Source organism: Sitophilus oryzae, unplaced genomic scaffold (assembly GCF_002938485.1).
Source record: "Sitophilus oryzae breed Bouriz unplaced genomic scaffold, Soryzae_2.0 scaffold_847_pilon_pilon, whole genome shotgun sequence".
NCBI lineage: Eukaryota > Metazoa > Arthropoda > Insecta > Coleoptera > Curculionidae > Sitophilus > Sitophilus oryzae.
In genome coordinates this window covers 192,087-219,598 of record NW_022147469.1, presented here as the reverse complement: position 1 = coordinate 219,598, position 27,512 = coordinate 192,087, and the positions used below count along the sequence as shown (strand labels likewise).

General features: G+C 34.8%; 1 protein-coding gene across 7 annotated transcripts in view; it reads right to left on the bottom strand.

Annotated features, from left to right (window-relative positions):
* The window catches only part of LOC115889806 (hypoxia-inducible factor 1-alpha), a 388,607-nt gene that overhangs the window by 300,965 nt on the left and 60,130 nt on the right, over nt 1–27,512 (bottom strand). For 3 of the 7 annotated variants that reach the window (XM_030909881.1, XM_030909882.1, XM_030909883.1), the window contains exon 2: nt 13,375–13,416. The exons of 3 other annotated variants lie outside the window; for them this stretch is intronic. In XM_030909881.1, the coding sequence (XP_030765741.1) occupies nt 13,375–13,416 (42 nt within the window). Of the gene's footprint in view, nt 1–1,833; nt 2,271–13,374; nt 13,417–27,512 lie in introns of those variants that run through there. One more of the 7 variants, XM_030909880.1, reaches the window with a different exon arrangement.

Below are 27,512 nucleotides of genomic sequence, written 5' to 3'. Positions count from 1 at the left end.
CAGACCTGATTGATTTTTTTTTAGTTCAGATTGTGGCTAAACATGGTCAAAAACTCGGTCGAGTATGAACAGTCGCGGTACCCATACAAAATGTGATATACATACTTTGAGACCTACAACCTCATCCACCTCACTCATTTCCATTCTCCGATCACAGAGTACCATTCCGTGGCTTTTATCCTCTAGCTCGAAAAGGAGCGAATACTCCACTAACTGGACGAGAACCGTTCTGTTTCCCCAGTGGAAATCAATCCAAAGCAGAACTCAAGAACCTGGAAAACTCCATCCGTAACGTGGAATGGGAATCCTCTAACGGTCTAAGACACTCAAAGACATTTTTAAGAACTTACCGCCGAAAAAAATCAGTTTTTCCTTGATTTAAGTAAGAACAATCTTCGGACTGTCAAGGAGTTTTTAACAAGACACTGTCTCCTCAATAAACACCTCAGTAGAATGAAGCTAAGAAACAACGGCGAAGGCATATTCTGTGTGAAAAATGAGGAAACATCAGAAATCACTGCGTGCGCCGAGACAACTATTCGTGCCATAAACTTTGGTACAGCTCATATTGCAGATGGAGAACTAACCTCTGTAAAACCATCTCAGATACTGGCTTTTGTACCTGAGACTGTATGATGAGTCGTAACTCAAGAAAAATTCGGACATAATAGATCTGTAAGGTTGCGGTGATTAACTTCTCAAATGTCAATGTAAAAGACCATACCGTAACGTGGTATACTTATGCTTCCAAAACCAAAAGAAACAAGGGACAAGGCTAGGAGTATTTAGGCCGAAAACTAAATACTCCGAATCAATGGGCACCTACCCTAACATCCTTCAGGCAGAAATCTATGCTATCGAAAGATGCATACAATTTATATAGATAGGAACTATCGAAAACAGGAAATAGCCCACTTATCCGATAGTCAAGCAGCACTAAACGCGACCAATTCAGTAACCATCAATTCAAAGTTGATCAAAGAATACCTAGAGAAGCTGAACAAATTAGGCAAAGAAAACAAATCAAAGTCCTCTTACTCTAGGTGCCCGCTCACCAAGGGATAGTAGGCAATGAAAAAGCAAATGATCTAGCCATAAAAGAAGCGAACACTTCACTAACTGGACCAGAACCGTTCTGTTTTTCAAGCGGACACCAATTAAAGGCGGAACTGAGGAACCTGAAAGACTCCATCTGTAACATGGAATCGGAGTCCTCCAACGGTCTAAGATACTCGAAAAAGTTAATCAGATCATACGACCAAGAAAAATCAAAGATTTTCCTTAATTTAAGTAAAAACTATCTTCGGATTGTCACGTGGTTTGGAGACACTGATGTCTCCTCAACGAACACCTCAGTAGGCTAACGCTGAGGTACAACGGCGAATGCAGATTCTGTGGGGAAAGTGGGAAAACACCAGAAATCTTTATGACTGAGTGCGCTGATACGACGACCGTCTTCCCGAGGATGTCTCCATTCAGTGGCTGTCAGACACAAACTAAATGACGCAGGTTCGGTCTATTAACAGATGACAGTTGACGGGAGCAGTGTTACATTTAAAGCTTCTGCTCGGGAAAATCAAAAATCACTGACTTCTCAAAGTGCCCTCGTATATTTTGTTGATTATTTACGTTTCACGTTTTTTCAATACACTTTTGAATATTAAATATGTAGAAAACATAAGTTTTCCTCGTTTCGACAATTATTGACATAGTATATGCATATGGCTAGGTCTTAAACATAATACCTTAGAGTGGACTAAAGTTTCTCCTGTGAATAAATATTAGACGAATACGTAAAGCTAAACGCTTGCATCTTTTTACTATTCTACTTACATAAAATCTTCAATGTCACCCACCTCCACGAACTGACACACATTATAACACCCGTTGGAATAGTAACTATAACATTGCCCGTAATCGTAATCATTGTTAGCTTGGCACGGTAGCGCTAATTTCGCCAACAAACCATCAGGACGTACTTTACAAGCAGCTTTCGACTTAGCGCTATCAACATCTTCAATATCAGCTTGCCCACAGCCTGTTCCAACAGCTGATACAGCCGTCGGTAGTGGTTTGGTACAGTTTGCGTCAGTACTACTGACTTTCCCTTGGGTCGAAGGGTGCTGTTGATTGTCCACGAACTGTCCAAGAAGGACGTACTGACTGTCGCGACCGCCATCTTCAAAATCTAGCACGCACATGGTTTCTGCGCGGGCGACACATCGAAACCTTCCAATGAGACTACGCTATTTTCAACTTGTTAAGACGCTACTGTCAACCGAATTTGCCTTAGAGATTACAAATTCTGCCTTTATCTTATCTGAAAAGCTTGTTTATAGACGATTTTGTCTGATTTAATTAATGATGATTATACAGAGTGGTTCGCATAAAACGCTATTTCGTACATAGACTTGAAACATTTTTTTACAAAGATGTAATTCACCTGAATTTTAATTTTTAGTCTACTAAGTACCAAAGCATCAAACTGCATATCATTTGTGAAAAAATAGAGGCTTACAAAAAATAATATTTATGTCTATTTCCATATTTATGGGCTAATTTTATTATTAAAAAATAAAGATATTTTATGTTGTCACATACATCATGTACATCATTTACAGCTTATTCAACCATTTCCAATTATGGTGTAGCCTCCCTCACATATTTAGATACACTCGTTCTAGCTGGGCTCATTGTTGTCTATTGTTGGCTATGCAGGCCCAAGTTATCCCTGCTAATCATGATCCCATCTCAGTTCCGGTCTTACTCTAGGTCTCTAATTCATCGTGGTTACCATGCATGCTGTAATTTTTGTGGTCCATCTGTTGTCCGTCCTTCTTGCCAGGTGACAGGCCTCCTTGCAATGTCCGCCCATTGCCAATTGAGGGATTTGATTCTGTGGATGACATCTATTACCTGGGTCTTTTGTAGTATCCACTCTATTCTTTTACTCTCGTCTCTCTTGGTTATTCCCAGCATATTTCTTTCCATTGAGCGTTGTGCGACCTGCAGTTTCCTTATGATGTCCAGGTTTCGCATGCGTAGGCCATGACTGGTAGTACACATTGGTCGAATGTTGTCTTCTTTAGATAAAGTGGTATTCTAGATTTGAATATGATTGAATTGTTTATGTTGTCTATACTCTGTTTTTTTTCTCAGGTAAGATTTCGACAGACGATGACAGAAGAAAAGCAGATGACGTCCCATACCAATCTATTTATTTTACTAAAAAAAGTTTCTAATAATTTTTAAGTTATCTATGGATGGGTTTAAATATAAATCCGTCATGCGTCGTGTCTTGTTGTTTTTAACCAGTTTTATTGGTTTATTTAAAAAATGACAGATCGTATTTCAATTTTATTGGTTTGACGGAACGATGAACGACAAACGGACACCGATGCGTATGAACTCGCCTTTAGATTTTTGTCATTTTTGACGCTTGTCAAAGTCTTGCCAAATTATAGGTTATAATTTTCTGTCAACTTTTGTTAAATACCCTGCGTTTTGGAAGATGATGCATTTTGATTCGTATTATTACGTGTGTTTTGTGTCTTTTGAAGTCAAGTGGAGGAAAAATCGAGTGAAAATTAACTGTAGACCCAGAGCACATTTTATGGTTAATTCTCGCTGTCCAGGCAGAAAGTCTTATACACCAATGAAGCTGCCATCGATAAAGTTTGTATACCATTTCGTCGTAGATAAGTGCATCTCGTATATGGTAGAAGGATCAAACTAAACATATACTAAAAACTCGAGTAGCTGTAAAATATCGACATCACACGAGAGGTAAATAATGGATTTTAGTACTGCAGAAAAATAATGTCAAAAGGTCCTGGTTTAAAAAAATTAAGATTAAAGTTAATTAATCAACCTTTAAGGTATAAAATTTGGTAGGTGTTATTATTATTAAAATAGTTTGTTTTATTTACCTATGTTGTTTTATTTATTCCTGTGGAATATTACAAATTTCTATTTGTACATAAGTTATATTGATAAATATAATCATAAATGCGGGTAGTTTCATAAAGCTTGAAAGTAAATAATAGTTCTTTTTTATATTTTTTTGGTATGTAGTGTCTTGTTCTTGTTTGTTTTGTATTAACACATACCGTTTTTATTAAATAAAATAACTCGATTACATTTTTTTCAGTTTTATACAGTTTTTTTCACAATATTTTGAAGTAATCACTTGTCATCTTGTCAATCAAATTTTAAATATATCCTGCTATGCGTTCCAGTTGTACCAACTTATTTCTTTGTAAAATAAAATAAACTACTTTGAAATTAAAATGACAGACACATCTATCACTGTCAAGGATCTTCTCGTTGGACAGACTATATAGTCAATATAATCTACAAAATTTACATGTATAGGACTATCTACTAGACTCATGACCCCAGATGTGAATTCAACACTAATATGGGTTTATGTGTGTGTTTTATACATTGGGAAAACGTGCAATGTCACGAGGATATCAAGGATAACGAAAAGGCAAATGGACTGGCCAAACAAACTCGTCACTGCTATTCATAGGACTAAAACATTTGAATGTTGGTGAACTTGGTGTTGCAAAAGCAAATATAAAAACTGTAATGGGTAAACTAACAGCAAGCTTAGTAGGCGTCTAAAGTTGATGGGACGAACCAATGAATCGATTTTGTCTATCAGAAGAACAGCAGAAGACACTTCATGTCAGTGGTATAACCTGACAAATGTGCGGTTCTTTTTATTAGTCAAAAAACTGTATAGGGTGTTCAATTATTCAATTATTTCAGTATTAGGCAGTGATAAGCCATTCTTCGAGGTGGCGCTAACCTGTTCCACTGCGACCTTTTTCAGATCTATTGTGATCAAAAGTGATAAGCCATTGGCAATTATAGCTCATGGAGGGTTCAACCTCTAAGTTACAAAGTTGAAAAATACATTAATATAAAGAAACTATGCTGCAAAGTACCTTAATTACAGATAAAGATTACCTAGGTATTTGACATTGAATATTAATACATACAGTTTCAGACATTTGACATTATAACTGGTAGTTATAACTGATAGTTCAGAAACACGTCTACCTATGAGGTTTTTTCGCGAACAAATTTTTTTGAAAATTCGAAATTTTTTGAAAAACTTTTTGGATTTTTTTTTTTAGTTTTTAGTTAAAAAACATAATTTCTTGATAATATGCCAACATAGTTATTAGATTAACTTTACAAGAAAGAAAATCCAGTGGTTCTCAAAATTTTAGCAAAACATTTTTTTTGGAAACTTTCAAAGTAAAATATCTCCGTTATTTTGGATTTATTTGAAAAACGATAAAGAGAAAATATGTTTCTTTTATCAAAGAGCTACCACCCCTTAAAATACTTGCACTTATTTCTGGGACATCCTGTATGTATATGTTACGGTTAAAGTCCGATGTCCGGTTAATGTCGACATTAACATGTTAATGTTTGGGTTAGGTTATGATTTTAGTTGTTTTGTTGTGTGTTATTCTCGAGATTAACCGGGTAATGTCGACATTAGCCGGACATCGGACCTTAACCGTAACATATATACAATTACTGGTTAGTATGAGCTCTGCATGCAAAATTATAGGCTCTCAATTGTAATTTAACACTCTTTGTAACTTAACACAATTGTAACTTAACACTTTTTGTGTTCTAATAATTGTTTTGTTTTCTTGCTATCTGCCACTGGCCACAGTCTTCGAGTCCTCACGGTGTTGCTACGTCTCTTGCTGCTTGGCCTTCATGGTAGTTCCTATAATTTCTTTCAGTGTATTGATCGATACAAGTGGTGGATCATCTGCCAGGGTCTCTTTCCTGGTCTTCTCTTTGACGAGTCTGTCCGCTTCCTGGTTGCCCACCACGTTGATGTGGCCTGGCACCCAGCACAGAGCAGGGTTGCCACAAGCTACATAATTGTATACTTTGCTACACATTTGCTTCAATGATTAACTAAGCTACACATTTTGAAAATTTATATATTTCGTATAAAATACAATAGCAGAACAGTAAATTAGCTAACAAAAGCTGATTTTTTTGCTTTTAAGTTATCTAAGTTAGTACATCAAAAGAGACCGCAAGTGTACTTTAAATTTTGAACTGACAAATATCGTTTTCCGTCATCAGTGTTCAGGTGTTCAAATTCACGTGTGTTCAGGTGTTCAAATTCATCAAATTTGACGAACGTTAAGTCTTATTGGATAGTTTACAGTTATTGGTCATGGATGGCTACACAATACTAAACATTTTTATGGTCAAGTTCTGCACAATCAAAAAATTTCCTTGTAGCAACCCTGGCACAGAGTGGCCCCGCCTTGACGCAGCAAGGATATAGTATGTATTACTTAATAACATTTTGATGTTTTATTTTTGTTAGAACACTAATCCTTTACTAAACAAAAAGTTTCCATATATTTATTTAGTATTTCCAGATGTTATATACTACTATTCTTTTCACCAACTATTTCTAATTGAAAAACCAACACAATAATTCAAAGATAACATATGTACAACATTTTAATTCATTAATAAAAGGTTTTTAAAAATGTAAATATAGCATGATAAGATAAGACTCTGATATGATCGCCAATTAAGTATATTACAGCTCAACGATATCTTGAAGCTCTTCATCGAGTCTTCACTTCAACTTTCTTCAATATATTACATTATTTTAGTATATCTATAAAACGTATCTCTAAAAATATGTGGAGATATCGTTTATTGTCATCGCCTAAAAGGTTTACAAGTACATAAAGACGCGTCAAACCTTAGATTGAAACCAGAGATAAAAGGTACGGAATTAGAAATTTGTTTCCGGAGATTTTCAATCCAGTGCCGACTTCTATAAAATATATACAGCCATTTTTTAGTTACAGGGTGGACCAAATTGGACACTTTTAATGGGACAGAAAACATAAGGTAAAAACCGTACATCGATATCAGTTACCTTTTCGAAGATGGGGGTTACAAATTGTGCATTTTTAACAACTCGCTGTAACTTTTTTGCTACGGAAAATGATATATTTTTATGAAAACATTTCCAAAGCACATTTTTACGTAGAATTTAATGGTTTATAATATAATAAAGTGGCATTCTAGATTTGAATATGATTGAGTTTCTTACATATGTATTCCATGCTAACTTAAGCCCGTATTTATAGTTGCGTCTCGAGACGCCAAGACGGTCTTGGGCTCTCGAGAGCGGAATCCACAGAATACACGAGCAAACGTCATTTTGGAGATTGCGATTTTCATTTTGGAGATTGTCATTTTGGATAGTTTATGTGATCTGTGGATAGTTTCTTAATCCAACTTTTTTTGTAAACAAAGTAAATCCCTTGTAAATCCGTTTTGTCTGATTAAACAGTTTTGAATATGTTAGAAGAGTTAGAAGATATTTTGGACCATGTGGAAGAAGAAAATCTTCTTCGAGTTCCAAAAAGATATATACGGGATGCAGGAAATCCAATAGAAATGTTTAGCGAGGGGGGATTTATGCCGATATAGGTTTAACAAGGCTACAATTACAGAAACTATTTTACCTCTTATAAATTGAAGACTTGCAAAAACCTACCAATCGTGGTTTACCCATTCTCCCCCGTTATTCAATTACTAATTTGTTACAGTTTTATGCGACTTGTAATTTTCAGATGGTAAATGGAGACTTGCGTGGTGTTAGCCAACCTACAATAAGCCAGATAATCAAGAATAATGCAATAATGTGGAAGTATTTCCAAATTGCAAAAGTTTTTTTAGTCTAAATGTTCAGGTCCCAAAAGGGAAATTTTAGATATTATAGTTGGATATCCAGGGTCAAGTCATGATAGTGTTATATTCGATCCAAGTAATTTAAGAATGCTAATGGAAAGGAATGATATTCCTGGTTTACTTCTTGGAGACAATGCATATAGATGTAGGCCATTTCTATTGACTCCTGTTCTACAGCTAGGTAATCAACAAGAAACCAGGTATAACTTTGCCCACAGAAGAACGCGAAATGTTGAAAGGCTATTTGGGACTTGGAAAAAACATCTTCCATGTCTCCGAGGTTTACAAAACAACTGTTGCTATTATTTGTGCAACAGCTGTTCTTCATAATATTGGTTTAAGGGAAAATTTAGATAATTTTGAAGATGCTAATTTACACCTTCCAATTATAAATAAAAAGGAAGAGGGTTAGATTTTTGAAAAAATATTATTCAACATTTTGCAAATTAATGTATTATAGCTCTTTCTATATTCTTAATATATGTATCCCATTTGTTGTCATCATCTGCATAAGCCGAAGCCAGTATTATTGGAATAATAATGCTGTTCAACCATTTATGGTTGTATCACACATCATCATCATCATCATCATCATCATGTAGCCATCGTTGTCCACTGCTGAACGTAGGCCTCCTCCATATTTCTCCATGTCTCTCGATTTTGGGCCGTCATCATCCAATTTCCAGCAATCCTCTTTACATCATCGGTCCAACGTGTCGGTGGTCTGCCTCTGCTACGTTTATCTGCTCGAGGCCATTCTAACAATCTTCTAGTCCACCTGTCTTTAGATGTTCTCGCCACATGACCTGCCAATCTCCATTTCATTCGAGTTACGTGTTCCACTATGTCTTTAATTTTGGTTTTTGTCTGATAGTGTTATTAGGAATTTTGTCTCTTTTAGTTATTCCAAGCATGGCTCTCTCCATGGCTCTCTGGGCTACTCTTAAATTTTCTGCTGACTTCTTCGTTAATGTTAGAGTTTCCGCTCCATATGTAATTACCGGCAAGACGCATTGTTCATAAACTTTTCCTCTTCAAGCATATAGGTATATCACTTTTAAAGGTCTCCCGCAGTTTGCCAAAAGCAGCCCAACCCAAACCTATTCTGCGTTGTATCTCGTGTGTTTGGTTGTTCTTTCCGATTTGTATTTCGTGCCCGAGATATTTGTATATATGTGTTTCTTTTATGTCGGCGTCACCTATTCTGATGTTCTGTATCAGCACTAAGTTTGTCATTATTTGCGTTTTACTCGTATTTATCCGGAGACCGACTTTTAATAAGGCCTGCACTAATTCTTCGAGCATCTGCTTTGAATCTCCGATGTTATGTGAGACAAGGACGATGTTATCTGCGAATAGATGTGTCAACCTTTCACCATCGATATTTATGCCCCTATTCTCCCAAGAGAGTGATTTCATTGCGTATTCAAGGACAGCTGTAAAAACTTTAGGCGAAATAGTATCCCCTTGTCGAACTCCTCTGCCTACCTCAATTTTATCTGTTGTTTCGTGAAGTTTTACAGTTGGTGGCATTACTATATATGTATTCTATAAGCCTTGTATACCTATAATCTACTCTTCCCTGCTCCAATGCTGCTATTATTGATGTTAATTCTACTGTGTCAAATGCTTTCTGAAAATCAACGAACACCAATGCTAGGGGCCTGTTGTATTCCACAGATTTTTCTATCAGGACTTTAATTACTTGAAGATGATCGTTTGTTCCATAACCTTTCCTAAAGCCTGCCTCTTCTCTTGGTTCATAGAAATCTAGTTTACGTTCGAGACGTTTGGCAATGATTTTGGTAAACAGCTTATACAAGTGACAAAGAAGGCTTATTGGTCTATAATTTTCAAGCTCGGTGATATCGCCCTTTTTATGGAGAAGTATCGTTATGGCATTGTTCCATTGAGACGGGATTATTCCTTTTTCAAGGCATAGATTAAATAAGTCTTTAATCCATTTTAATAGTGTATCACACAAATAGTGTATCACACAAATTCACTTAAATGTTCTGCTATTAAAATGGACACCCTCTTGATAATCTGGCTTATTGTAGGTTGGCTAACACCATGCAAGTCTCCACTTACTATCTGAAAATTAGAAGTCGCATAAAACCGTAAACAAATTAATAATTGAATAACGGGGGAATAGGTAAACCACGATTGGTAGGTTTTTGCAAGTCTTCAATTACAAGAGGTAAAACAGTTTCTGTAATTGTAGCCTTGCTAAACCTATATCGGTATTTAAATTCCCCCTCGCTAAACATTTCTATTGGATTTCCTGCATCCCTTATATATCGTTTTGGAACTCGAAGACGATTTTCTTCTTCTACATGGTCCAAAATATCCTCAAACTCATCTAACATATTCAAAACTGTTTAATCAGACAAAACGGATTTACAAGGGATTTATTTTGTTTACTAAAAAAGTTAGGTTAAGAAACTATCCACATATCACATAAACTATCCAAAATGAAAATCGCAATCTCCAAAATGACGTTTGCTCGTGTATTCTGTGGATTCCGCTCTCAAGAGCCCAAGACCGTCTTGGCGTCTCGAGACGCAACTATAAATACGGGCCTTAATTCTTCTATTGATTTCTGGTAATAGAGATCCTGAGCTGTGTATTAATTGTCCCAAATATATGTATATATATTCTTTTAATATGTCCCCAAATATATGTATATATATTCTTTTAATATGTCCAGTATTCTGTTATTAACGAAACTTGCGGTGTAACGAGCGATAATAAGTCCCACCATGTTATATGGAAGCGAAACCTGGGTCCCGTACCGCCGACACATGAACGCATTAAACAAGTTGCAACAGACACATCTTAGACAACTCTTAAGAATAAAATGGTTCCATCATGTCTCAAACGTATCGGTCCTTGAAAAAGCTAACTGCGAGAGTATTGAAGTCATGATTACAGAGTCCCGCTTAAGATGGGCTGGTCACGTATGCAGAATGCAAGAAAACCGCATACCAAAATCTCTGCTTTACGGTGAGTTTGTAGACGGTAAGAGGAGGCCGGGTGGACAACTCAAAAGGTTCAAGGATATTTTCCATGAAAACTTAAAGGAAATTAGCAAGAAGAATGAGTGGGAAGAGGCAGCTCACAATAGAAGGGACTGGAGAAGGATTGTAAAGTCAGTTAAGAGCGACAACCAAAAAGTAAAGAGGTAACAAAGCAATAAGATTTTTGAATGTCTGGAGTGCGGTAGACAGATAACATCACGTATCGGGCTTTTCAGTCACAGAAAAGCTCATGAAAGAAAACGCCTTGCGTGACCATCTTCTGATGCGTGTCAAATACTCGTCAGCGAGTAATAGCGGTATGGTATGGTATGTTCTGTTATAGACCTACTTTAATGCTGCTTGTATTTAATTCTATTCTATTGGTAATTAAGTTGTAACAGTCAAATTTCCTCGCAACGACCTCTGTGTGCTAGCTCATAAATTATCGCAAATAACTATTATTTTTGCATCATGTCTACTATAATTTTATTGTTAAATATTATTTTATTTAGTATTTTACCATTATGCAACCGAATATACACCGCGATATTATACAAGCTACAGCTCAACTACCTCTACACTCCATAAGCTCAACAATATTGTCACTGGAAACGGCCGCCCAGCATTAGAATTTTTGTCGACCTCTCTTTATCTTTGGTCATCACTTGTCACTTGTCATTGTCAGATCAAATCAGATGTTTTTGGATTTATTTATCCTTTGTTTTGGTTATTGAAATTTTATAATTATCAGATAAAATTTCGTAGTTAAATTGGTTATTTTTGATGTGGATCGCAGTGTGCAATTCGTTCATTTAATTGTGGAATTTCTGAGTTTAGTTCGTTCATTGACCGGCTATGGAATATGGCTGAAGAGAAAATATTCTAGAACATCGTTTTTTATTTATGCCTTTTTGTGAGTTGGACTAGTCAAGATATATAGTTCTCTATCTATATCCTGGAGGGAGATTTCCGGTTGAAATCTGATTTTGTGAATGAAATCGAATCCTTGCATCACTTCTTGTGTACCCACCGTCCGAATGTCGTCGTGAAGAACTGGCTGCCGTTTCGTGAAGTATTCCCTGTTGGTGAATAGCAAGTCTTCGTAAAGAAGGATTAAGGCTTCCGAAACACCTTTGGTCAGAGACGTGGTTGGATTTTGATGATTTTTATGGACCGCCGACCAATTTCCGCAATGAGATTAAAATAGCCTAATTTTCCGACCGATATTCCGATTCCACGTGCCCAAGAAGTCCCCGAATAGTTCCAAGGTATGCTATAATTCTTCTGCTTATTCTAAGTTAATGCTCCACTGATTTTTATTCGTATTGTTGACTGGTTTTCGACTTTTCCACGCCCACGTGGTGTAGAAAGATTAGTTGAGTGTTATCTTTCTTAAATCTTATTTGGTTGTTCGTAATTGTAGAGCAAGAAGACCGATCCAGACCGTAGCACAGAACAGTCCAGAATTCCATCCGTTCCTGTTGTCCGTGTAGAGGTACCCGTTGGACATCATAAACCCTCGTTGAGGTAAAGTTCAAATTTGATTAGTCCTTCTTTATTACCTTTATTAACTCCTACACGTTGTGCTAGTTCTTGTTCTATAATTGAGGCTCTTTTCTAAGACGACCAATATTATTTAGGGTTTTTATGTTCACCTTTTGAAGTCATACACCTGCCCGGCATCCGTACGTCTGCTGACATCCGTGGGCTCCAGTGACAGTACACCGAGCTGCTGTGCACCGCCGTAGCCACCCTGTAGCTATACACCGTAGCTCAGCCGGAGGAAGTTTTCAAGTACAATCGAGTAGAGAAAGACTGTACAATTTTAGTTTAGATTTAGTTTGATATTTGTAATCCACCCAGGATATTGTATTTAGTTTAAGTAAGGGGGATTATGACGTCATACTTTTAGTTAGTTTTCTTGATTTAAATTTTATTCTACTTTTCAAAGTTTATTCATTTCCATTTCTTTAAATATTAACTTTTATTTTAGTAGTATTATTTGCAGTCTAGTCTCATAGTTAAGTTAGAGTCACTTAAGTTTAACGAGTTATAGCATATTTGAAGTTCATGGTAGTTACACTCAATAGTTCGAGGTTGGTGTTGAAGTCTACTTAATAGTAACTCCTTTTATGCCGAGTTCATAGAGTATAATCTCGTGGCGCCCTTTTAATAATATCTTTGGACCCCGACCACCCGGCTGTTAAAATTAAAAAGCTAGTGGCCTCTATGCAACTCATTACCGATTAAGCAAACTTGTGTTTTATTGAACTTCAAATTAGAAAGGGCGTGGCAAAGTATATGTCATCAACGAAACTTGGATGGTTAAACTATTCTCCATCTATTTTTAAAACCTTTAATGGCCCAGTGTAGTTGACAAGATTTCTTCTAGTGTTGCTGTGAACAGTTTTGGGGATATTGTGTCTCCCTGTCGTACTCCTTTGCCAGCTGGGCATACTGAGGTTGTTTTATATATCATTTTACTCTTGCTTTGGATTCTTTTTATATATTGGCAAGATTATTTTATTAGATTCTATCAGTTACATTTAGTATTGCATTAATTTTGGAAGCAGTGTTTACATACCTTTGGAAAGGGATCACTTCTCCTAAGTTCTGAGAATGTCGCCTGAAATTAAAACAAATCACATAACAACTAAAATGTATAATTTATGTAAAAAGCAACTGTATTCAGAATCCAAGAACACATATTTCGCGCTATACTTTGAACAGAAATTGGCACCACCAACAAAAAAATAAGTTTAATAAAAAGAAAATAAAATAAAAAAATCTATAATATTTAAATAAACCACATAAAGAACACTAAGAACATTCTGGTAAAAGACTGTAAGAAAGAAAAATGATTTAAGAATTAAAACAACGAATTAAAACATTAGCAACGTTAAATAATAATATAGTAATACAAATATTGGCTCTCCATAGAGCGTTTTTATAAATATATAATTTTAAATGCATATATCAACATCAATCATCGAATTATGAGTGTATTTATCAAAATACCCACCGGGTACAAAGGTTGACAAAATTTAATGTTAGGATACTTATTTTATAAGAGTTTTGATAATTTCTCGGAAATCACATTATGAAAAATAAATTGGTACATGTTTCTAATTGGGTAATATATGTCAGGACCGTCTCCAGAGTCCATATGTCCAAAATTCCGTCTCCTATGTCCAAAATTATTGTGTATCGACTAACAGAGCTTCTTTACTAGTTTTAAGACGACTCGTGTACTAATACAATCATTTGTCATTGGGATACACTTGCCATGTTCTGTGAGCGGTTTCCTTGTGCAATTATTCGTCACTCGTCTTGCCGCGTGAGTGCCAAGCTTGTTGCAAAAAACATGTTGTTTACAAAAATAGTATCCTTGCCAATTCGCCTTTAAATATTAATTCTAAAGGCGGACTGTGACTGCTCCTGTACTTGCCAAATACGCCAATATTTGAGTACTTGGCAAGTATACTATCTTTTTAAACAACATTTTTTGCAATAAGCTTGGCGCTCACACGACGCGGTGAGTGACAAATAATTGCACAAATAAACCGTTCATACGACATGGCGAGTATATGCCAATAAGAAATGTTTGTCAAGTACGCAAATATTTGCGTACTTGGCAAGTATGCTATTTGTGTGAAGAACATTTTTTTGCAACAAGCTTGACGCTCACGCGGCGCGACGAGTGACAAATAATTGCACAAGGAAACCGCTTACACCACATGGCAAGTATATCCCAATAACAAATGTTTGTACAAGTACACGAGTCGTCAGCATCCATGCACCTTAAGGTTGATTCCTGTAAAAGTAAATGAATAGGACAATGCACACTATCCGTTCCATTTCCCTTCCGTTCCATATACTTTCCTTCCATACATTTTTTTGGCGGACGGACTGAAGCGTATCGGAAACAGCGTTGTCAAGTTCTTACATTTGTACCAGCTCTGTTAAAATTTTGCTGATACTTATTTATTCTTTCACCTTTTAATTAAATATATTACCTTTTTCAAAAGATACAAATTTTTAAAATAAAACTTTCGTAATGATATAAATTGTAGATACAATGAAAAATATGGAACTGATAGGGAACGGAAGCTTACGTCACTGATAAAAAAGAGAGATTTGAACTAAAGTCGTCATCGTTCTTGAAAAAAAAATAGTGACAAGAGAATTCATTTTAGCGTAAAAGAAAATATTTTGCCTGAAGAAAAACTCTATTAACTCAAGAAAACTGGTTCTCTTGAAAAATTCGAAAATTTCTCTTGAATCTATTTTCATTCGACCAAGTGCAAATTACTTTGTTTTAAGATAAATAAGAAAAATACGCTAGGAAGTACTTCATTCAAGAAACATGGCCATTTTTCCAATAGCTAAATACTCTTTTGATGAAAAATAATATCGACACGCAACGACGATGATGAAGGACGGTATATACAATCAGTCAGTATATTTCCAATCAGTCGTACGTCGCATTTCATAGGTCGCACATCATAGTACGCACGGGTTTTGTTGCTTGGAATCACTTCACTTGGAATTTTGCATAATTTGCTTTTTAAATTATTATAATAATAATGATTTAATTTACTTTGCATATAGTATAGCAAATTAGTGATCGTTATTAACATGCATTTGTCATTTTTTATGGACAAATTTTAGGATATATATGGATTCTTTAAAGGAGTTTCTAAAAAAATGGAAATTAGAGCATTTATCTATATTTGAAGGTAAGAGACATTTACCTAATGCACCTGTTTAGATAATGCATGCGTGACTATAGAATAAGAATATAGGTATCGATTTTTTATGCAAATAATTACAAAAATTTCAGAATTTCAAGTCGTCGTATTAAAAAATTCAAAATCTGACCAAAGCTTATAATTTTAATAATTTATTTGCTTTACTTTGATTAATCGTGATGAATCGTAACATTTTTTGTAATTTGTAGAGTGATGAACCACCTCAAAAAATACCAAGAGTGAAGAAGCAGAAATAACCTAAATTTATCCGAAAATAATATACCTCGTATCTAATATGCCTGTATATGACTTCTCTTATATCAAAATAAATTTTAGCTGAGTCAATAGTATTCGCTATTGGTTTAAGAAAAGTGTCTCTTTAATCAAGAAATGTCCCTTTTCAATCAAGAATTTTTGCATGATGTCCCAGAAATGAGTTCCGAAATTTATGAACTTCATTACAATCAAAGAGACTATTGTTCTTGTAGCAAGACTTCTTTGCATATTCATTTTGGGTCAAGAGTGAAATACCGTATGATCGAAAAAAAAACGGCGTCCAGTTGGCTGGGAAATGACGATCGATGACATTTCCCATAAAAATTTACATATAAAATGACAGCGATCTTCATTTCACAGCCATCGCTGACGCCGTTTTTATTCGATCATACGGTACTTTGGACAGATAGATTCTTCTATTCTCTAAAGTAATTTTTAAAGCTTATACGAAAAGATAGTTAATGCTTTGGGCAAAGAAACGTCGTTCTTGGCCCTATTGAAAAGCGCCAAAAGATTGGGTCAAAGTCATATTCATTTCGACTGAGAGATCCTTTTTTTCAGTGATATAGCGTCAATAGAATAAAAAATGCGGAACGGATATGGAATGGAAACGGAAGGTATAGTGGGAATCAACCTTTAATATGTAGGTATTGTTCACATATTTTGCACAAACTTTAACAAAAAAAGGTAAGATAAGAAATGCTTATTGATATTTTATTATCTATACTAATATATAAAATCCTTAAGTGACTGATTAATCACGATCCTGCTCAAACCACTCAACGTAAGAAGCTCAATTTTGGCATACAGGTTGATTCAAGGGTGTAGAGGTTCGATTAGAAGGGATTTTTCGAAATTCCAGTTCCAAGAGGGTGAAACCACCCCTCAAATATTACAATATTTTTTATTTAAAAAACGGTCAAGTTTCCGAAAAAACGCTTAAACACGTATATTTTATTTTGGTTTTTTACATATTTTAAGATTTTTTAAAAATGTATACAGGGTGTTTCGAAAAATCTGGTCATTGATTAATCACGATCCTGCTTAAAGCGCTTGATGTAAAAAGCTGATTTTTGAAAAACAAATTGACTTTAGGGTGTAGAGGTTCGATAAGAAGGGATTTTTCGAAACTCGAATTCTAAGGAGGTGAAACTATCCCTCAAATATTAAAATATTTTTTATTTAAAAACCGGTGAGTTTTTCGGAAAAACTCTTAAAGACGTTTATTTTATTTTGTTGTTTTACATATTTTAAGATTTTTAAAAAATTTATACAGGGTGTTTCATAAAATATGACCATTGAGTAATCACGATTCTGCTTAAACTGCTTGACGTTTGAAGCTGATTTTTGGCAAATGGATTGACTGTGGAGTGTAGAGGTTCGATAAGGAGGGTTTTCTTGAATCTCAAATTCCAAGAGGGTGAAAACGCCCCTCAAATATTACAATATTTGTTATTAAAAAAACGGTTAGTCTTTCTGGAAAACGCTTGGACAAGTATAATCTATTTGGTTTTTTTACATATTTTGAATTTTTTTAAAAAATCATAAAAGTTGGGTAATTTCTTAACCACGATTCTGCTTAACTTAGCAAACGGATTTTTCGAAAAAATTTTTAGCTTATTTTTAGCAAACGGATTTTTCGAAAGTCAAATTCCAACGAGATGAAATTACCCTTCAAATATTACCAAGTTATATAATAATATAGCCATATTGTTTTTTCTCATGCTGACATAAATGTGAGAACATTTTATCCAGTCTGTATGGTAATGGAAATTCTTGCTTTGCTTTATCATCACCACTATAAATGATTAATTCGACGCGAACGAAGTCGCTGGTACACGCTAGTAATTTATGAATTCCAGCCGTGAGGGTTGGTAGCATTTTAGCTCTCCTGCATTCTGATGTTTCTGTGTTTACGATGTCTTCAGACTATTTCACCAGATATGAACGTAATAGATCATGCTTGGGACACTTATTAAATGTCAGATAAAAATAAATAAAACCTATAGAATATTTTTACATTTTTAAAAACCGTTTCTATTCCAATATCTTTTTATTATAATTACTTAGGTATATAATATGTACTTCTGTTATCGAGATAAAAAAATGAAATGTGAGTAATAATATCCAAAATACGACCTTGAAGGAGCATTGTTTAAATCGTACTCTTATCTTATGGAAAATTATAATTAGTAATCTATCAAGAGAAATCTATCTTTATGAAACCCTAATTTAACACGGGGGCAATGGCCTAGCTATGTTGAAAAACGGGGGTTCCTGATAGATCCCCAAAGTTAAGCGACGTTAAACGATGCGAGTGAATGGACGGATGACCGTCTGAAAACTCTCTCGTGCTGTTGTTCCATGGCAAGAACGTAAAATCTATTAATGCGCACTGCTCATTCACGCCGGTTCGAGGACGGTTGATATCGGATATCTCGTGAGTAAGAGTCGATTTTTAGACACTCGCCAAGTCGGTAGTCCATTGTCAATGATATGGCCAAGGACCGCGGTTTGTATTCCGCGTAAACAAAGTAGGCCCCGTCCAGATTAGTCTTAACAGCAAAAAGGAGGCGTTAAGTAAAAATAGTTTTATTTTTCACTATTACAAGACTAGTTACAGATGACACCTAACATTATTCCTTTCTTAAAAGCATAATTCTTATCCTTTGTTCTTCCTTATGTACCTTTTCCTTGTAGCAGCGCCTCAAGAGCACTCTGGAAATTAAAAGACAGGGTTTTCTACAATCATGACTTGTGCACAAGAATGAAACTTGCTGTATACAGAACAATAATAATCCCCACCCTATTATATGGAAGCTCCTTACCTTAGACAACTATTAAGAATCAGATGGTACCACCATGTATGTCTCAAACGTATTAGCCAGTATCAGTAGGTTGTGTTTTATAAACAATGGATTTAAGATATCCCCAAAGAAAGAAGTCTAATGGTGTTAAATCCGGTGATCTTGGAGGCTATTCAATTGGTCCCCTTCTGCCAATCCATATACCCGGAAATCTCTAGTTTAACCACTGTCGAACCGGAAGAAAATAATGAGGTGGAGCACCGTCCTGCTGGAATGTTAACAAATTCTCCTGTAAAACTGGATTACCATCTGCATCAATTTGTGTTTCTAGCTCTTGGGTGATAAGAGGATCAATAGTCTCTTGAAGCATATTATGATACAGATCACCCGTCAAGTTTTCTTCAATAAATAAAGGACCAATAATGGCATTTCCAAGAATACCAGCCCAAACATTAACTTTTTGGGGATATTGTGTATGTCCTTCTCGAAAAATATGCGGGTTTTCGTCACTCCAATATCGACAATTTTGTTTGTTAACATTTCCATTTAGAAAAAATGAACATTCATCGGAAAAACGGCAGAAGATTCGGCAGAATGTTAAGGTTGGCGTTGACTTGACGACTCATGATTTCACAAAACTCTATTCTTCTATCAAAATCATCGTCATAGAGTTCTTGAAGTATCTGCATTCTGTATGGATGGAATTTATACATTTTCAGTGTTTTTCTTACAATCTCGTGTGATATTCCTGTCTGTTGTGCTACTGTCCGCAAGAAGCTGGTGGGCTCTGCAGTAAATAATCCCAAAACCTCAATTTGAGCTCCTTCATTCATCACTCGTAAGTTATTTCTTTTTCTATTACTCACCGAACCAGTTTCGGAGAACTTTGCCACCAAATTCAGCACATATCTGTGACTTACTTCAAGATTTGGATTTCTTTCATTGAAAACCAATACCGTCCTTCGTGCGCACTTTCCAACCTCTCCATAAATGAAAATAATTTCAGTTCTTTCTTGAAGAGAATAAACCATTTTCACACTTTATGCACTTAATAAAAGTTATCACTTAACAGCCCAACAAGCGAAAGCGAATTAACAATAGTGATATTCCTGTTTTGGCTACATTTTTTAAATGTGCTGAACATGATTTTTTTTGTTAAGAGAACAACGTATTTTTAGATTTTGTTGATTGAATAACAAGGCTTTTTGTGGAATTTCAGAGATAAAACATCGAATAAACGCAAATTAACTAGGTAGGTACTCGTCATTTTTTTAGATTACTTTTTGATGTAAATGACTTACATTACTTTTTGATGTTTTTGAGATTTTTTGGCCAATCCCAAAACAAAGTTTCAAACGGTGCCATCCATGGCTGTAGCGAAGGGGAGGCAGGGGAGGGCCATGCCCCCCTGGAAGTTGCCACTCATGCGAAGTTGAGAAAAGAAACGTTAATGTTTATGATGTTTTCTGTTTATTAATATTTCGACCCCCCTAGAAGAATGTAATGGCTACGTTCATGTTACCACCAATCATTTGTACTACAAGGAGACCCATTACAATAATTTTTGTGTAAACACTAGCCTGAAAACCAAAATCTCAATGCAGGCACATCTAATTGTTTCTGCAACTTTGGAACGCAATTATTCGGAAACCTCTGGACAAAAATCAACAAAGTAGGATACCACTGAAAAAAGAATTAAAAGCCCTTTAAAACGATGTGCCACTTGACTCTCATTCCCATTTAAGATTGTAAGGGTGACATCCGCCCCTCCTAAAGGGTTGAAAGAAAAATACTAAAAATATTCATTTAAAGTGTCCCCGTTACAAATAAAATTGGCGTGTCTTTCCGATCTTTCATATTTTCAACTTCCAGATAGATATTAAGGGTGGGGAGTTTTAAAATTGACACAGTGTATTTATGTCTTGTACAAAGACATTATAAAGATAGACCGAACATCTCATTCATAAATACTCGTTGGTAGTGTATCAAACATTCCAATGTGTCAAACAAGGACAGAAGAGACAGAGAAGTCTAAAATTTCCGACCCCGGCAACTAGGAGCATTTCGATCATAGACTTAAAATAAAATATAGACTGAGCATCTCATTCATAAATAGCTGGAACATGCGGTCAGACACTGTCTTGTTATTGTTGTGTTATTGTTTTAGGTTATAACGAGTGCGACACGAGCGATAGATAGGTTGTCTCTGTCGTAACGGTCGTTCCCTGACGACTCTGCCGAGAAACACAACACTGTCTTTCGTTTCTCAAGTACACCTGAACTCTCCGTATCATAGCCGGGTAATTTTTTTATTTTAATGAAGCTATAATTAAATTAAAAATATATCGTATTTAAACTTTTTTATATTTTATTAAGATTTTTTAAATAAAAGTTTAGAAAAAACAATTTAGAGTCCAAAAAGGATAAAAATAATAAAATACACGTTATAGAAGAAATTTTATCATCGAAATTAGGTAATTTTTGAAATTAATAATAAATTATTAATTTTAGTCAAACATTTACAACCCCTAATATTAATCAAAACAGGATCTATTCCACAGATATAATAGAATCGGCAACAGGGAGAGAAAAAAAATATGATTGTTGTAATTTTTTTTCTGGTTAAGTGATGTCTTATTATGTAAATTAGAGCAAACATAAATCTGTTCCATTAAAGCAAGGAAGGTGATAGGAAGTGGATAAAATAAAAACTACATTTATAACTCGGTACTGTCTTTATTATACCGGGTGCGTCTCAAAAGTGGCTCATCCCCATAATTTTTTTATATTTTCAAATAAAAAAAACAAGATTTAGTATGTTAGTATATGAAATAAATTAGGATTGATTGACGCATTCAATTGTTTTTGGTCACTTCCTGTTTCACCGGAAATGACTATAACTTTTAATTTTTAAACGGCACCCTCGGTATATTTCTACTTTATTCGATAGAAAATGACACTCTGAATAGAATGACATATCACATGTCAACTTTTGACATTTTCGCATATGGTTTAATTGTAATTGTAACACGCGGTTCATAACGACAATTTGACTCGAAATACCAAGTGTGTGGTATCAATATATTCATAAAAAAATGCTTTTTCCAAATATGCTAATGAGTCACCCTTGTTCCATTTGAAAAAATTGACATATGTATGATTAAAAATACGATTTGTACATCTTTTAACCGGCCTAGACAAGACACGAAACCTATTAGACGATCAAAACTATTTTTCCAAGGCTCCTTGATTAAAACTTAGTGGATTGAAAAAACTGGATTGAAATTTAAAATAGGATATGTTTTTAAGCGACAATGTCAAAAGTTGACATATGATATGTCAGTCTATTCAGAGTGTCATTTTTATCGAATAAAGTAGCAATATACCGAGGGTGCCTTTAAAAATCAAAAGATGTAATCATTTCGGTGAAACAGGAAGAGACCAAAAACAATTGAATACGTCAATAAATCTTAATTTATGTCATATATACCTACTAACATACAAATCTGTTTTTTTATCTGAAAAAATAAAAAAGTTATAGGGTGTGAGCCACTTTTGAGACGACCCGGTATATTAAAAAATATTGTTTCATAATGTAATATCATTTTAAAATTCTTGTACGTTATTTTAGATTCTGAAGATAATTTTAGAATAAACCGAATATATTTTTAATAAAAACATTATTAATTATTAACAGGGTTATAATTATGATTTTGTTACAATGTAAGTAAGTAAATAATGTAATGTAAAAGAAAAAATTCAGATTTTACATTTTACTAAAATATTATCTAAATAAGCGCCTTTCTACAACAACGCCACTGACTGCCAATGGGTAAATTGAGAGTTGCCTACCGGTCAAAAGTCGTTTCAAGACTTAAATGGATTATTTAAGTCAAATTTCTAGCAAATTTGGCACTGGCGAACCATATTTTATAGTTTTTGAACAGAAAAAGTCAATAAAATAAATACTTAAGGACAACAAGCTAAGAAAATGCGTTAATACAGCCGGGGAGATAGCGGCAACAAAGCTTTACCGCACACGTGCGACACGTACTACAAGGTAATAGATGAATGAGTAGGCTCCCTCGCCTCTAATCGGTGTTGTCATATTGTAAAGAACTTATCCTTATTAAACAGTATCCGACTTATAATTTAGTAGTATAAGGACTATTTAATACATCTATGGAATATTAAAACCTACTTTATTAAACTGTAGTATTAATATCTCAATATATGTGTATAACAAGAAAAAAAATATTGATAATATTAAAGACGTGACAACATAGGCTGGATGAGGAAGGCTCGGTCGACTGTACCCAGAAGTAAACATGTGTACAAAAAAGGTTGTTTGTCCGCGTTGAGATGTAAATAGTGTAGTCTATATTTTATTTTAAGTCTATGATTTCGATTTTTCTAATGGCCAGTGGCGTATCGTTTTTTGGAAAGCATTTAATTAGTAAAGTAAAAATAAATTAATTAGTAAAATTTATACTCCATATTAATATACTACATTAACACTTTTTCGTCAGATGAGTTTTGTTATAAGGTCTAATATAATAATATAATTAATATCCCACATATACCTATGTTGAAACGTTAGTAGGTGGTTTCGAAAATCGCTTCAACGTCGATTTTCAATTTAAACTTTCAGTTACTTCTATATAAACTTTCAGTTACTTTTGAATATTCACAGGGTGACTCAGGCTTCCGAAACAGTTCTATATTAGGTTTGTGGTTGGTGACATTTCTTTCAATTTTTTTTCAGAATATGGAGGCAATGGTAAAGCACATTTTAGACATTTTTGTAAACATAGGTGACCGGAACATATTTTCAAACTAAAGTTGTAGATTTGCCATTAAATTTCCATTCCAGAAATACCTAGGGTTGCCACCTGTCCTGTCTTTTTTGGAGGCCTGGGTCACTCTGTATATAGGTATGTATAAAACTAGTAGCAAAGAATTATTTACAGTTCGTCCCATTCTAAAAAAAAGGTAAACACACCGTACAAACACAGATTAGGTATCCTATAAGTATACAGATAAAAATCTTGTCCCTAATTCGTGGTACGAAAATTGTTTTTTATGACGATGTGCAAGCGAGTCAAATTTTCTGTGCGCAAAAATAAACTCGCGTAAAATAACAATAAAAAGCGTAATAGAGAGATATCGCTAAACCGAATAGCGTACATGGACGTTAATAAGGCCAGGTGTTATTTCCTTTACGTGAGGTGGTATTAACTCTCTTCATTTATAGTTATCGGATCGGAAAGAATTCTGATCGCGTCGCCTACGCTATTTAAACTTAACTTAACTTTGAATTTAAAACTTTGAAATTGTTTTGTTTACTAGGTATTTTAAAACTAAAGGGCTAAAGTGCTTATTTCCAGTGCTTTATAGTTCAACGTCTGCCAATTGGTTTAGGGCAACAAGCAACAAATTCTCTTAGAAAGGCTAAGTCGTCATCTGCTGTAAACCTAAGACTCTTTATAGGTTCTTTAGTATTGGAAGAGGTGGAATCCATATTTTGGGCCATATTTATTTAATTAAAACTAATCCCAGCTACTTAAATATCAAATTACCTAATAAAACTAAAGCAATAATTCAAAACAATTTAAACATAACCTAAAATAAAAGATCTCGCCGGCCGGCTCCGGTTGTCAAATACATTTATACACATTTAAGCAATTTTTAAACGTTATCAGAGGTTATTTAGATAGAGCCCTTGGTGTAATTGATCCGCAAATTACGTCAGACGGTAACGTTATTAGCGGGTGTTGCGTTAAAAATTGACTCGCGCATATCGTAACCATGATAAGGTACGCGTGAATACTGGATGACGTTATTCGGTTTTCCGATATCTCTCTAATAACTGTGCCGGTCAGGCGCTGTGCACAATTTTAGAGACCATAAGTGGGCGTGCTATATTCGCAAACTAGTCACCTAACTAGTGCCCGATTCCGAAAATTGGAACCGCGAAAAACAATAAAGAAAAAAGAAAGATTATAATCTGTATAATCTGTGGTACAAATAACTCTAGGAAGAGGTATTTGTACAGTGGTAAAAAATTGTCTAAACAAGGCCGAAGGGGCATATAGAATAAAGCAATAAAATGTAAAAAAGGTCGGGTAACACCTTTGTTTATTTGTTGAGCAAAATTCCTTTAGAATATCGTATATAATGACCAGAAATGACGCAATTTTAAGAAAAAAAAATGTCACTTTCTGGCTTATAATAAAATTTCAAATGCAACGTTTATATTCAAATTTGTTATGATCTACAACAGTTCGGTAGTCAATGAGACGAATTATAATTCAATTACTGGCTACTACGTTCTTGTTTTAATAGATTAATTACAAATATAATTAGAAATTATTTTGATTGTGAGAGGCTCCCTTGTGGGACACCTATGTACAATGACGAAAACAATACCCACCTGTGAAAAGACAAATTCGGGTAATTTGAGCTTATTTTTCCACACACTTGACACTGTCGTACCATACTGAATTCGCAGATTCAAAAGTAGGTACGTTAAACAAAAACAAAAACCACCGAAAAACACTGAAAGTTCGCTTTCGTCTTGATTCCGACTTCAAACACACCGCAAGCTAAATGTAGTACGCTATAACGGACCATGGGCCGTCGCGAGGGGTGGTGGGACGGACGGCTCATTTCATTCTGGAAGACTAGCAGCGACATTGCCAATAGTTCTAGACGTTTCAGCACATTAAACAGTAAACATGTCCTTTAATAGTAACGCATATATCCTCTGGTTAATAACATATTATTACGCATGCTTCTTTAAAAATAAACTATTAATTTAATTAAGAAATTGAGATTTATTGATATCCGGTAAAGGTTTTAAAGTCACCTTTTTCTGCAAATCAAACTGAGTAGATAGGCGCAAATTTGAGATGCGGCAATGTCGCCTTCTCTATCACAGTTGGTTTTTACAGTACGTAGTCAACCTCCGATTGTTTGATCGGGTTAAAATGTCTAATGTGATATCTGTTCTTACTAAATCTATGGTCTTGTACTACCAGCTGAGAGTGTCCCTTTTATTTTGTCTTGTATGTTGCTTTACAGCAGTTGTCATATTCAGCAACACAGTACTCATATTCAGAATTTCCAACACTCTGATGACAATCTGACGAAGACAAGCTGACGACAATCTGAATCCCTTAATCTTTCTCAATTTATTTCGTAACTTAAAACACCGCATGTACAATCCGACGCTACAATAATTATTGATTAAGTACGTCAATAGTTAATGAAACAAAAACTGTTTATAATTCCTCGTCCATTTCTGTGCCGTTTGCAGCTTTCCCTCTCCGATCGTGATCGGAATATCGCTATAAATGCTCGTCCCAAAAGCCACTGACTCGCGTCAAAAGATTTATTGTGCTGTTGTAAGTGCATCGCAGACATTGACGTGCATTGTGATGCAGATGCACCCTACTTCCTATTTAAGATTTAATCTGTCGAGTGTACGGTCACGTAGAACGTTCCTTTATATTATGCACAAGTAATTAGGGTCTTATTACGTAAAGTGACAATAATTACGTAAAATACACGATACTAATGTAGAAACGTCGGTTTTGCTTTACTTATTGGTATTATATTCTACAATTTTAATGAGTACCTATACTTCTTTAGTTAAAGCCCATATCAGGTTTCCTATTTGCGACTTTCTCTAGCATCTTTTTTGTAAAATATTATGGCAAGTAGGGCACATTTTAAAGGGTATAGCCGTATTAATATGGGAAATCTGCCGCGCGGCTTTTTTGACTCACACTCAAGGGATAGAATTGGTGTCGAATCAAAACAATTCACCTAAATTTTTAGCTCTATAACTCAAACGGTTTTCCAGATTTTCAAAAATGAACTGTTTTTTCAATTTTATTTTTTATAGTAAAACTAGCGTGTACCAGCGACTTCGTTCGCGTCGAATTAATCATTTGTAATGGCGATGATAAAGCAAAGCAAGAATTTCCATTAACATACAAACTGGATAAAATTTTCTCACATTTATGTCAGCATGAGAAAAAACAATATGGCGATATTATTATATAACTTGGTAATATTTGAGGAGTTTCATCTCGTTGGAATTTGACTTTCGAAAAATCCGTTTGCCAAAAATAAGCTTTTTACGTCAAGCAGTTTTAAGCAGAATCGTGGTTAAGAAATTACCCAACTTTTGGAACAACCTGTATGATTTTTAAAAAACTTCAAAGTATGTAAAAAAAACAAATAAATTATGCTTGTCAAGCGTTTTCCCGTGAAAGACTAACCGTTTTTTAAATAACAAATATTGTAATATTTGAGGGGCGTTTTCACGCTTTTGGAATTTGAGATTCGAGAAACCCCTCCTTATCGAACACCCCACAGTCAATCCGTTTGCCAAAAATCAGCTTTAAACGTCAAGCAGTTTAAGCAGAATCGTGATTACTCAATGGTCATATTTTATGAAACACCCTATATAAATTTATAAAAAATCTTAAAATATGTAAAACAACAAAATAAAATATAAGTGTTTAAGAGGTTTTCCGAAAAACTCACCGGTTTTTAAATAAAAAATATTTTAATATTTGACGGATAGTTTCACCCCCTTAGAATTCGAGTTTCTAAAAATCGCTTCTTATCGAACCTCTACACCCTAAAGTCAATCTGTTTTCCAAAAATCAGCTTTTTACGTTAAGCGCTTTAAGCAGGATGGTGATTAATCAATGATCAGATTTTTCGAAACACCCTGTATACATTTTTACAAAATCTTAAAATATGTAAAAAAAACAAAATAAAATATACGTGTTTAAGCGTTTTTTCGGAAACTTGACCGTTTTTTAAATAAAAAATATTGTAATATTTGAGGAACACCCCCTCTTGGAACTGGA